The following is a 13,557-nucleotide window of genomic DNA, read 5'->3' on the forward strand; positions in this document are numbered from 1 at the left end:
CTATTGTGTCAAGTCAGTTACTGTACATCCCTCTTAATCTTTGGTTTTCTTACATAGAGCTCTAATTTGTTTTTGCAAAATGCTCCTTTTATAAATTATGAAGAAAATAGGAAGGAAGGAAGGAAGGAAGGAAGGAAGGAAGGAAGGAAGAAAGGAAGGAAGGAAGGAAGGAAGAAAGTTCTGATAGTCTTGCATTCTTCTATACTTTTCAATCTCTTCAGGCAGATAGAGGGTTCACAATTATTTATTTAGATTATCAACAGAGAACCAGTAGCAAGATTCCACTCCCAATTTCATTTTAGGCATAAAGACTAAAAAACAATGATATGATAAATTAGTACTCATATAGAGCTTCTGAATATTTATAGCATTCCACATGCATAAAGCTTTATGAATAACCTTGAAAAAGAGCAATATCAATTTATCACTATATTCTATATGCGAAACGCTGAGACTGAGAAAAGGTAGTTTGCATGAAGCCACTTATGCTGTAATCCTGTATGAATTACTTGAATATAGCTGAATAGGACTGTATTGTTAATGATTTCACAGCTAAAATAGAATGGGGAACTAGAGGACTTCCCACATCACAGCATAATTTCTTAAGCACCATGCTGCATCAGCTCACATTAACTTGCACAATGAATTCACAGCATCTGTGGTTTGAAATCAAACATCTGAAGTCCAAATGCGATACTTTAAGCATAGAACTCTTGAATAATGCTTTAAAGATGCTTCAAAATGTAGGTTATAACTATTAATTTTCTAAGAATTGGTGTTGGAAAGAAAAATGGTTTCCAAAGGGCTCAAACAATTGCATAAACTTTTTTTGGGGGGGTGGAAACTTAAGCTGTTAAAACTACCTCAATACACAGAATGAGAAAGTAGGTAATATGGCCTTTGATGATGCTCAAAACCAATTTGAATCAGCATACATTAACTTAGAGAAACCATGGGGGAACTCAAGTAACCTAAATATTAAACTCTCCAGTTTGAATCAATATTCCCACATCATATTCCACACCTGCAAAGAGCTGAATGCAGCAACAGCTGACAACATTTGACTTGTCATGCTTTTCTGTTTGCAAGATGATCACCCTTCCTCATCCTGCAATAGCTGGCACACCCCAGTGTCTCCAGCGACTACTCCCTCTACACTAGCCTCTCACTTCATGAAGACAGAGGTCTCCTTTTCCAACCTGTGCAGATTTTGCACACTAAAATTGTCAATATTTTCTCATTTAAAACCCTGTCAAGAAACCCATGAACAAATGCTTCTTTGGTTAAACAAGGTGTATAAAAATTAGTATTTTACCCACATAATCTATACCTGAAATCTTCAACTAATTTCAGTGTCCTGGAGTCAACAATGCTATTAAAGTTTAATTAAAAGCAAGCATTTAATCTTAATGAAGCTATGACTAAAGATGCCTAAATAATCTGAACATCAAGTGCCTGTTCAATATTAGAAACAACTCTTCAGAAAAACTTAACAATGAAGCCAAATGTCTCTCATTTAGCTCAGAATTATTTCACTTTTGTTAATATCTATTCCAATTAACCACCCAAACAAAAAGAAATACTCCTCTCCAAGATAATTTTAAAAAATTGTCCTTCCCCTGTTAATACCTCAGACAATAATTTCTTATTTTAATATAGCCCAGCAAATCCTATCATCATCCCACATATCATACAATCCAGGATTTCTTGTCTATATCACTTGCATGGAATGTGGAGACCTACAAGTCTGGCTATCCCTCTTTGACCTTTTTACATGCCTTGGAAAATCATCACCCTGACCTATGCAAAAACAAATTTGTCGGGAAAAATATTTTATCAGATTAGAGTAATCCTGTCCCGATAAATGTATTTGCAAGGTTACCTGGGTGCTGTAACAGTAACCCAAGATTTCCAGAAGCTTGGGAAAATCCAGAAGAGACAAAATAAAACAACATATTGATACTATCACTCCCTACTGTCCTCCTGAATAAAAACTAATCCAGAAGAACCATTATCACTGTTTGTAAAGGTCTCCCCCCCCCAAAAAAAAAATCCCCTCTGGAGCACAGATCAAAACCACCATTACTCAAAAAAAGATTGCAACTGCCTTCATCCTATCTCTGCCTGCTCATAAAGAGTAGCTAAAGTGGGGTAACAGATAACTCATCTGTGTTAACGCTACTGATCAAACAGAGAAAAAGAACTGGCTGCTGCACCCTCAAAACTTCTGATCGTCTAAATAAAAATAATTAAAAGAGCTTGTTTAACAGGCTCTCCTCCTTCAGCTGCGAAGAGAAAAGAAGAAAAAAAAACATTTTTTTCCCGTCCTCTCTCCACTCTAAAATTCTCAAGATCTCACAAAGTCACTCGGGATGCGTTCCGAAAAGGAATATTGTACTCACCCCTCTAGTCCCAAACGGACAAAAAGAAAAAGAAAGACCACTAGCCCGACCAAAACAAAAGGAAAAGAGAGACCCTCTTCTCCTCCTCTTCCTTTGCACGATCGCCCTTCGCTCCCGAACAGCCCTGATCGTGCCCTTCGCCGTCAAAAGGATACTCACGTTTTGGTTCTGGTTACTTTTTTCTCCACTTGACCATTTAGAAGCAGAAGTTGGGGGTGGCTCCCAAATAGGAAAAGCAACGAGATTTCTTTTTGGGGGGATCCTGCAAAATAAAATGGAGAGGAGCTCCAGAGGGGGAATTGCTTCAGACTCCCAAGCTCTGCTTCCCCTGAACCCCCCAAGGAAAGAAAAAAACCCCTCCCACTTCTTCCTGCTCCCTTTTGAGCTCAATCAGACCAGACTGACTGCCTTTGTCTGTCTGACAAGCGCCATGTTGATATCAACATCCAAGCTCCCACCTGCTGCCGCTGTGAGACCCTGGGACTTGTAGTTCCTTCTTCCCAAGGGTAAGAAGATAAAGTGGGCCGTCCAGGACTACAACTCCCAGAGACCTGCGCTAAAACTGCCACACCAATGGCTAACAGTGAACGGGAGAGTGATGATCAGGACGAGAAAAAACTACGATTCCCGTCGTCCTCTCTAGATCGGCGAAGATATGGCTACTCGTGACATCATTTTTAGAGTGGGAGGAGTGAATAAGAGGGCAGGCTCCAGTAATGGACTACATTACCCAGGATGCAATGCAAGAGGTTTAGACCAGGAAAGAGAAGCATGGTCCCCAGTATATAGAGCCGGGTAAAGCATGAAGCTGGTGAGTTGGGTGCGCTATTGGTGGGTTTTGATGCAGGAAATTTGAGGACTGACACGAGGGGCCATCTAATTTCTCTCTCTTGTACTGCAACTCTGGAGGGAAAGTTTGCAATTTCTCATGATCCATTTTGGTGGGATAGTTGTAATTTGATGAGTCTCAATTGTTTTTTTTTCAGCCAACTATAATGTATTGTTTTTAGTATTGTTAGCTTGATTAGTTTTATTTGCAACTCCTGCCCCCTATGTGAACTCTCTGGATATTTCTGGGAGAAAGAATGATATAGAAATACAAATAAATAGTAGATGCTTGATAGGCAAAAATCTATCTTTGTTTACTCTTATGTTATGACATACTGAATTAAATACGAAGATCTATTGAGGTTATGCAGCATTCAACAGTGTCTGTCTCTTTCCATCTCCCCAGTAAGAGTTGCAGTCCACAGTTTAAACTGTCACACAATATAAAAGTGCATTATTGAATATCAGATACATTGGCTCTCATCTGTTGAATGTTCAATATCATTCTTTATATTGCATTTATATAACATTTTTCCTCTTGAAAACTCCAAGTACATAAAATGCTCATGCAAGAGAGAACACTACATAAACATCTCAGTGATATGAGTTGGACTAAGAGAGAGTGATAGTCCAAAGTCAGCTAGTGAGATCTATGGATGAGTGGAGATTTGAAACTTGGTGTCCCTGGTTCAAATCTATACTTAGCTTCTATACTGTACTGGCTTTGTTGCCAGCAAGATTGCAAAGACTCTGACTTTCTGGTTTTGATCTCACAAGCTTTTTATTAATGGCATATCAGAATTATTTTGAAATCAAGTATACTTTCTTACTTTAAACAAAACCTGATGCTATGGTCATTGTGGGCATCTCCTTTGTTGTCTGCACTGTACAAATAAGGGAAAGGCCTAACATGCAAATAAGACTACTAATCCCTGGAAGTCTTATGGGAAAACTATCATGGCATAACCTTCCCTTCACTTTTCATTTGATATTAAAAAGTGTCGAACAGTTATCATTTTAGTAATAGTAAAATGATGTTCAAAACTAGACAAAAGCACATCCTTACAGTATAAAACAGCCTTTTATAATTTGTACCCACAAATGTCTTAGATTAGAATTCTTAATATCCCCAGCCAATATGTGTTGTCTCAAAGATGCAATAGTGTACACATCTGAAAATATCAGTGTGAGGAAAATCTGTTATATAAGGTTCCTGGGGTAAGAGAAGAAAATGCTAGCCGGTTAGTTGGCTCTCATGCTGTATTTGTTTTGTTTTGCTTTATTTTATCATTTATTTTATTTTTATTTAATAGAAATTTTGAAATGTCAGATCAGGTGATAAAGAAGTTAACATTTCAGGTTTAGAAAATTTAGCACTTTTAAACATTTTTTTAACAAAATGTTTTTTGGTTGCATCATTTTTATTCTTTTTTAGTGAATTAAAACTTCTTCTAGGGAAATTGAGACCAACGTATAACATTCATTGCATTTTAAAGAGACTAGTATATTACACTTTCACTCAAGAATAGGCTATTCACTTATAGTATTTATTCTAATTCTTTTATTGAAAAGTTTTTTGGGAAGCTTGTAGACACCAACAAAAGGATATAGGAAGGAGGAAGGGAAAAAATGAAGGAGGCACCGGTTCATGAAATGTATACTGTTTGCTTATTCTGATTTATTTCTCACTGCTTTAAATACGACTTGCTCCCAATCCGAATATGCCCAGGATTACAGCCCAAATGTTGCATCCCATTTAGTGGCTGCAGTTTAAGTTTACTAGGGTAAACATATTATGCTGTTCCATATGTTACTTATTTGAAATGTAATATATGACTGCTCCCATTTTGTGGTTCTTAGTGGCTTATGAATATCTAAAATCCAATTTAAAATTCAATATAGTGATTAAAACCATTGAAATATTGCCAGCATAACAACATCTAAACTAAAAGACCTTGGTAGAAAGATGTTAGAAGCCGACCTCCTAAGTGCAGCAATCTAAACTGCACAATGAATTGTTCTATAGTATACATTTTTCTACAGAAAAAGCAGAGTTAGCTACAGTATAGATGTTAACTGTATCTGTAACCTATACCAATAACACTGTAAACCTGGTCTAAACACACCATATTTCACACCTTCAATTGTGTCCAGAAACCAAATGGTAACTAGTGTATCTGTTTAATATAGGAATGATAAATAGTATTATTGTTTTTATTATTCAAAAATTCCATAAGCCGTAACAGGTTAGAAAAGGGTAAAAGGTTTTGTTTTGTTTTTTTCATTAACTTGTTTATTGTTTGGGTACTACCTTCCATCTCAAACTGATTTAACCTATAAACTGGCTTAGTTCCTAACATGCATTTCCACTTTAAATTCATTCAGCTTTATAATGGGGCTTTTTTCTCACATGCACACACACACACCCCCCTGTATACACACATTTGCTGCCATTGGATATGTTGCTGATGTGGGAATCCCTGAGAGTCTTCTGAAAGTCTGGAAGAACTTACACTTGATAATTCTTTCTACTCATATTCTTCTCAGAAAATGGATAATGCTTTCCCCTTAATGTCATTGTACCATGTCTACATCTATCAATAGCTCTAAATGGCTCTGTGTCCTTTCCTCTTTCTTGTCTATATACAAGAGTGCACAGATATTGGAAACGTTCAATGAAGGATCAAGATTCTTGATCTTGCTTCCTGATCTTTTTCTCCAGCTGAAGGTTTGAGCAATAGGAGTTGCTCAAGTTTGGGAGTGATATATCTGAAATTTTACTGCTTCTGCTAATAGCAGCTGGTGAATCTGCTTCTATATATCCTAGATCTTTTCGAATGATCATTGTCTACTTGAACATCTAATCCCAGAAAAAAGAACCGAGTTCCATTCTTACTTAGAAACTGGATGGTAAACTGTTCATTGCAAACCATCACACCAGCATAACTAATCAGCGTCCAGTGTTTTGCTGCCACAAATACAATTGTACTCAGAATGCATTCTGCATTTCAGTGGCCTCTGTTGCTGTTCCGTGAGGTATAGCATAACGTGATGCATATTAATTTAGGAAATGTTAATTATACTCTGGTAGGCATAAATAGCCATAAACCAAAATCCAGTAGATACTGAGAAATACTGCACAATAGTAAAAATTACTTTTATCTATCCAAAGAAATCAGTTAAGAATTGTCATCACCTAGAAATTTTTAAATATTATTAAAATATTAAAATAGTATTTAAACATGGTAAGGATTCTTAGATAGTATCAAGTCTCCTTCCTGTATTCTGAGTGTACTATTATCTTTTCCTAATGATGGTACTTAATATGATTTTTGTTTTAGTACTGCTTGTCTGGGCATCCGACTTTACCATGCAACGTACTCAAGTTCAAATCTACCACCATCATGTTGGATTGTGGGCTCGATATGACCTCAGCTCTCAACTTTCTCCCACTGCCTTTGGCCCAGAGGTGTGTCTTTTGTGTGTCTGTGTTTTTCCCATTCCAGTTTTACTCTGTACTTCATAAACCTTTGGGGGAAGAAGGGATTCATTAAAAACGAGAGTGAAACATTGTTGGGGAAGGCCAGGGGTTAGGGTTATAAGAAAAGAGTTTGAAATGAACATGCAGCAGCATCTGATAGTATAAAGAGTTTGTCCACTTAAAAATTCCCTTTATCAAAATAACATCCTTTGGCTCAGTAGATGGAAAGCATTTTATGGATTTATCGATTTGGTTTCCAGATAATTTATTCTAAGCGTCGCTAAAATATTGCAGCAGCAGCTCAGCACAAGTGAGGTCAGAGAACTGTCCTCTCTCTGGCTTCTTCATGCAAGAGGAGACAAATGAGAGGTAAATGTAAAGTGGAACCACGCCAGACGTATATTTCTCCCCAGTTAACCACCTGTGTTGCAGATTGTTGTGGCAGAAGGAAAGTTATTCAATGATTCTGAGTCGGGGGATCTTTTGCTACTATTTATTACAAAAAGCAAGAAAAATGCATGTCATTCTGGTGCTAGAGGACAGTTAGAAGGCACTAGATCTATGCAGAATTATGGCTTTAAAGGCAAAAAGACACTTAAGAGTGGGTGGAGGCACCTATATAGTACCTATCTGCAAACACATCTTTTCGTGGAATAGCACAGCATCTATGGAAGGCATGATGCTCAGAAGAGATGCAGCTGCTTCAGGAGTTGCAGACAGATGTTATATTTGCGCCCCCTTGTGTTCCAGAGCACTTTCTTTCTTTTAAATCTAAAGTTTTGCACAGCCTTAAAAGATTTTTTCAGTAAGGAGATTTTCATCTAAATAGGTCTTTGTCTTATAGAATACAGAATAACAGAGTTGGAAGGGACCTTAGAGGTCTTCTAGTCCTTGGTCAAACAGGAGACTCTATAACAGGGGTAGGCAACCTTGGCTCTTTTATGACTCGTGGACTTCAACTCTCAGAATTCCTGAGCCAGCCATGCTGGCTCAGGAATTCTGGGAGGTGAAGTCCACAAATCATAAAAGAGCCAAGGTTGCCTACCCCTGCTCTATAACATTCTAGGCAAATGGCTGTCCAATCTCTAGTAGCCTCTAGAGGAGAAGAAGCAAGAGATACATTTTAGAAATAGGCAATGTGCTATACTACCCATCAACACCCAAATATCTATAGGCTTCAGCTAGCTTTCTTTCCCCATCTGACTTTTTAAAGAAAATATTCTTTTAATGCTGCAACTCAAACTTTTAGCATTCTTTTCATTTTAAACGATGCAACACAAACTTCTACAATGCTCTTTAAAGAATGCTTTCAGGGCCCACCTAATATTCTAAAAAATAAATATGGTAAGTGACTGCAGTTCAGTGCCTTGTTTGGAAATGCACCCGTCTGCCAAGAATAATGGATTGTGGCCAGGAGAGAGGATTGGAGGAGACAATACAGGCAAAACACTTGTTTGCCTGCTCATAAAAGGGTTGCAAGAGTAGAATCCCTTCATCGCAGCCTTTTGTGAAAATGCTTGTGACTGTAATTCCAAATATGCTTACCATCTCAAGCCAATAGATATACCAGTATCCATTTGACCTTCTTGAATCATAGCTGCAATTACTGCATTCCTTGGCTACGTATCAAAAAAAAAATTCTAAGGCTGAGTTGAAGCTTGATCAAAAAGTTACCATAACTTTGCTATAAATGTTACCAGTTTGTCTCCCAATTTTTTCCTGAAGTCTAAAACTAAAGCATCTGAAACTGTTCTGTCACCACTTTTCTCATCTGTTCCTCGCTCCGTATACAGGAGTACATTATTGGTTCCACTGTCAAATAGCTTTTATTCTCCAGACATTAAAATTTACCGTTACCAGTTATGCGTTTTATATTGAGCTGGATGTAATAACATTCAGCATCCGTGTTCTGCCTTCTGGTACAAGCTTTCATCTTGATCTTCTATGTAACACTCTTTCAGGGATTTAATAAGGGCTGCATATTTATTTCTTATTTTTTATCACTGTTGGATTTAAATTCTAACTTTTCACTAGGATCGCAAGATGACCTACACAGCACTCCCTACTCCAATTTGATCCCCACAAAGTCATCTAACGAGCTTCCTTGGCTGAGCATGGTCATGAACTTGGGTTTCTTCAGATCTGATCCAACCCCTTAACCCTTGTCTTACAGTGGTTCTCATATCTTTCCCTTATCATTAATCACTCCTTGTAAGATTTGTATTTCTCTAATCATCGTTATTGCCCTTATCTGCATCAGTTCCAGTTTTCTATATGTTCTTTAAAATATGGTGCCCAAAGCTTCACAAAATACTCAAGGCTGGGTTTGACATAAGTAGAATATAATGGAACAATTACTGCAGCCAAAATATACTGATAACTCATATTATGTTTGTGTTCTTCTACAATACCTCTTTCACAAGTGGTATTATCATGCCAGATATCCCCATCCTAGATTTGTGTATTTGATTTATTTTTCTTATGTATAGACTTTAGTACCGTATTTATTTATCAATCAAACAATATTTGTACCCCATCTTACTCCTGAAGGACTTTTGATGGCACACAGCATTACTAAAATGAGAGATTACAGTAATTACAAAAGCAAATGTCATTCCTGTGATCAAAATATTTACAATAGATATTTTCAATCAAATCACCTAGGGCTGAATGTAGTTTTTATTAAATGCAAGAATGGTAGGAGCTGCCCATATCTTTGTGGGGAGAATATTCCAAAGGCTGCTGTGGAGAAGACCTGGTATTTGGTCCACCCTCTTCCCTTGGTTCTAATGAAGGGTAGAATTCTCAATAGGCTTTCCCTAAACAACTGGTCCAGATGGGCAGATTTAATTCTGTCAAATCATTCCCCAATGTATCCCAGTGCTGCAGTTTAAAGAACTTTACAGATAATGACCACTTTGAATTAAGCCCACAAGCTTACTTGAAAAATAAATAAAGCTGAAGCCCAGTTTTTCAGGGAGACTATTAACCTTTCTTGATTGAGAGAAGCTACACTGCTACTTGGAAGACCTGAAGGAACAGATTAGAGATAGCACATCATGAAGAAAATCTATCTATGTTAGTAACTAAGAGTCAACATCGACTTGATGGCACATAGTCAATTGATCACACAGCTGCTTGTTTTATTTATGAGATAGGTTGAACTATTTGAAATTAATCAATCATTTCATTATAATGTCAACAGTCAATCAGTGAGAATTGTTTTATTTCAATAACTTCTGGTAAAGAGCCTCAATATCATAGGAAATGTGGCTCTTTCCCACTGCTCATTTACATACCTTAATCAATTGGGAACACCTTGTACTTACAAATATGGATCATAAAATTCTTGAACCAAGTCCTTAAATATACTTCTGTCTTTAAAAAAAGCCCCTCTCTGTAAAAATATGGTATAGTATCTATATAATATAATGTATATGTCATGGTTCCAACAGACAGAGACAAATAAAGCAGAACTCCGAGGCTTGGAAATTCCTCAAAGAACATGTTTATTAGTTACAAGTATTGGCACAATCAAAAGTGAAACCAAGTCTGAATTTACAACTAAAAATTACCTAGTTACAAAGTATAATGTCCTACCCACAAAACTATGCAATCAACTATGTTCCCCAATATATTCATTTGGCGGGCCTTTTTTTTTTAAACAATGCCCAGTCCCTGATTGCGGGAGCAATAGATGACCTTGGTTCCCACGGGGCAGAAGATTATTTTGATTAGGGAAGCACCTGGGCAAGCCCCCCTCCCTTCGTTCTATCTGGCAATCTAGAATGAGGAGAAAAATGGCTGCAGCCAGGTTCATTGTAGAGTTGACAGTATAATTTTATATGTTATTCTATGTAGTGGCTATAATATATATAATGGAGATCAAATGCAGTTGTATCCCATCCTTTGTCCCAAGACAGAAAACTTAGAATTAGCCATTCAGTCTTCTCACATCACCCATGCATCATGGACCAGTTTTAGGAGAGTATTGACTCAAGATCAACAAGTATAACGAAACTTTTTATTTCTCTCTGGAAAGTTTTTCTTGGATTTTTTTACCCTTTATGATTAGGTCTTTTTTGTAGTAGGAAAGTGAACAAGAAAAGAGCATGGAGAGGCTTAGTTCAGATATGCCTCTTTTAGTGCATTGACTTTCTAGCTTCTTTTAGACTGAACTGAATCTATTGCTTGCTTATGCTATATAATGGAGTTCAATTCTCTTTCGTCTCATCTATAACATATATCCAAAGCTACTGGGAGTGTTCATCTGCCATTAGAGGCTGAGGTATCATTGTTACACAGATCATGTTCAGATCCAACCTGGTCTGAGCTGAATATGCAGTTGGAGCCTTGACCTGGTTCTTGGAAGCTATGAGGAGATGGATGGAAAGAAATTGGGTGAAGTTGAACCCTGTTAAGACAGATTTGCCATTTTTTCCGGAAATCATCTGGCTCACTTTATGCTGTGTTAAGAGTTGTGCTCCCTTGAAAGAGCAGGTCTGCACATTGGTTTTCCCCAGAATCACAGAAACTATGAGGTGGAGGGCATGGCTAGTGGAGTCTTGCCCAGCTTTGATTGATGTGCTAGTTATGGCTCTTCCTGGAAGGAGAGGCCCTGGTGGCAGTGAATCTTCCCCTTATCACCTCTAGAACAGAATACAGTACTGTAATTTGCTTTTTATTCACTGGGCCTTCTGCAGACTACCCAACAACTGCAGTTGGTACAAAATGCGGCAGCCCACATATTGGTGGATGAGAACTATCATTATTATATTACATTCCGTGATTGCTAGCTCTGCACTGGCTACCAATAGGCTTCTGAGCATCGTTTAAAGTGCAGTTTTAACCTATGAAATCTACATGGCTCGGCATTCAAATACTGTATATCTAGAACTGTCTCCTTCAGGTAAAATCAATCCACCCAGACTATATGTCCGGAATAGGAATGTTGAGGGTCTCCTTCCCATGCAAGATTGGGGAGAGGGCAGGAAACACTCTATCATTTGTGGTGGTGGTGATGGTTGTTCGGGCTTGATCCTTTTAGAATAGCCCTGTCCAGTAATTTGTATGACAGTCTCCTGTATGATATTTAGGCAGGCATTTTTTTTCATACAGCTCTTAATTTGAAGACTATGGTTGGAGAATAGACACAGGAAAATTATGACTCATTAAAATAATCTATATATCTTTTGTACATTTTAACCAGAATCTTGTAAACTACAAGGGATAATGCTAGAGTGTGGTAGTTGGTAAGAATCTGTATACCCGTAATGCTTGTCTTACAACTATTCATTTAGTGACTGCTTGAAGTTACAAAGGTATTGAAAAAAGTGACTTAGGACCATCTTTCATACTTATAGTCGTCGCAGCATCCCCATGTTCATGTGGTTAAAATGTGGGCGCTTGGCAGCTGGCATGCATTTATGATGGTTGCAGCATCCCAGGATCACGTGATCACCATTTGTAACCTTCCCACAAGCAAGGTCAATGGGGGAAGCCAGATTCGCATAGTGACTGCATGATTCACTTGACAATTACAGTGATTCACTTAGCAACTGTGGCAAAAAACGAAAGATCATAACTGCCTTGCTTAGCAAATGGAAATTTTGGGATCGGTTGTGGTCATAAGTCAAAGACTACCTGTACCACTAAAGTCCTTGCTGTCATAACCTTTATATAAGAGAAATGATGAATCCCAGGGCAACACCTTTTGGACTAAGTGACCTCAAATGGGCTACTGTACAGAATGAGTCCAAAATCCAGGAGCCATGAGCCCCAAGGGAATGAAATTGGGGAAAGCTGCGGTTGTTTCAGGCTGCTGCTATGGTCAGGCTGCTACTGCAGTCATATGGAGTTCATTTGGAATGTCCTGTGATAGTTTCCCTGCCACTCTTGCAATCCCTTTTTCCTTACCATACCCAACAGCAAGGAATTGACCCTTCATGTGGCTATTAAAGAAGCAACGAGAAAGAAAGGCCTGGATATTTTTATTGCCCCATTTATATGTCCCATTTCTGGCATACAAACATACATGTTATCTATATCTTATCTTTGTTCAGGAATTCAAGGCACGTACATCATGCTGCATCTTGTTATATTTCTTCACAACTATCCTGTGATGTAGGTTGAGCTGAAAAATCACCAAGTGAGCTGCTGTGGCTGCACTTGGAGTAGAAACTGGATTTCTCTGGTGTCAGTCAAGTACATCAGCCACTTTAGTCCTTGCCCATCTTGCTGCATTTTTCAACTGCTTCTTACCATGAAACTGAGTATTTAATCCATTTACTCATGATGTAAAGGGCACATTTTCTTCCCAAATGTATAGCCTGCTTTTCAAAAAAGAGAGCTTTGCTGCTATTCCTATTGCATTTTCCATGAAATTTTTGCCTACCCTATGGAATTTTGCCTGTAGTACAAAAGTATTATGAGTATAACAAAGTTAAGATGAATAAAATAATGACTATATGTCAGGAAGCATTAGCATTATGATTCCCATGGGATTGAAATTTGGCTGCTTCAATGTTCTGGCACTGCCAAGCTGCTACCTGGAGTGTCAGTAGAGTGGTCTTGCCCTAGCCTTCCAGAGGTTAAGGAGACCAGTCCTGCCATTAGCTCCTGAAGATCAGTAGACCAGTCCTGCTATAGTCCTCTGGAGAGACAGATCCTGCCCAGTACATTTATATTGAAAAAACAAGAAGGTGGTTTGCAAATAATTTCAAAGTCCCATCTCTCCTATGACAGCTTTCAGTGCATATTTTTGTTTCTTCTTGGAGATGATGACTGGCACCATCAGTTTCAAATGATAAACAACAAGAAACTAACGGTGATGCATTACTAAGCATA

At 38.0% G+C, this 13,557-nt stretch overlaps 1 protein-coding gene across 1 annotated transcript in view; it reads left to right on the plus strand.

The window, feature by feature from the left end:
- Positions 1 to 3,192: 3,192 nt before the first annotated feature.
- INTS9 (integrator complex subunit 9) overlaps positions 3,193 to 13,557 on the plus strand; it is a 65,323-nt gene continuing 54,958 nt past the window's right edge. Inside the window, exons 1-2 of the mRNA XM_015812983.1 lie at positions 3,193 to 3,213; positions 6,572 to 6,699. Coding sequence (XP_015668469.1) covers positions 3,205 to 3,213; positions 6,572 to 6,699 — 137 coding nt within the window. The 5' untranslated portion in view covers positions 3,193 to 3,204. The remainder of the gene's footprint in view (positions 3,214 to 6,571; positions 6,700 to 13,557) is intronic.

This window comes from Protobothrops mucrosquamatus, unplaced genomic scaffold (assembly GCF_001527695.2).
Source record: "Protobothrops mucrosquamatus isolate PMUCROS unplaced genomic scaffold, P.Mucros_1.0 scaffold125, whole genome shotgun sequence".
In the NCBI taxonomy this organism is placed as follows: Eukaryota; Metazoa; Chordata; class Lepidosauria; order Squamata; family Viperidae; genus Protobothrops; species Protobothrops mucrosquamatus.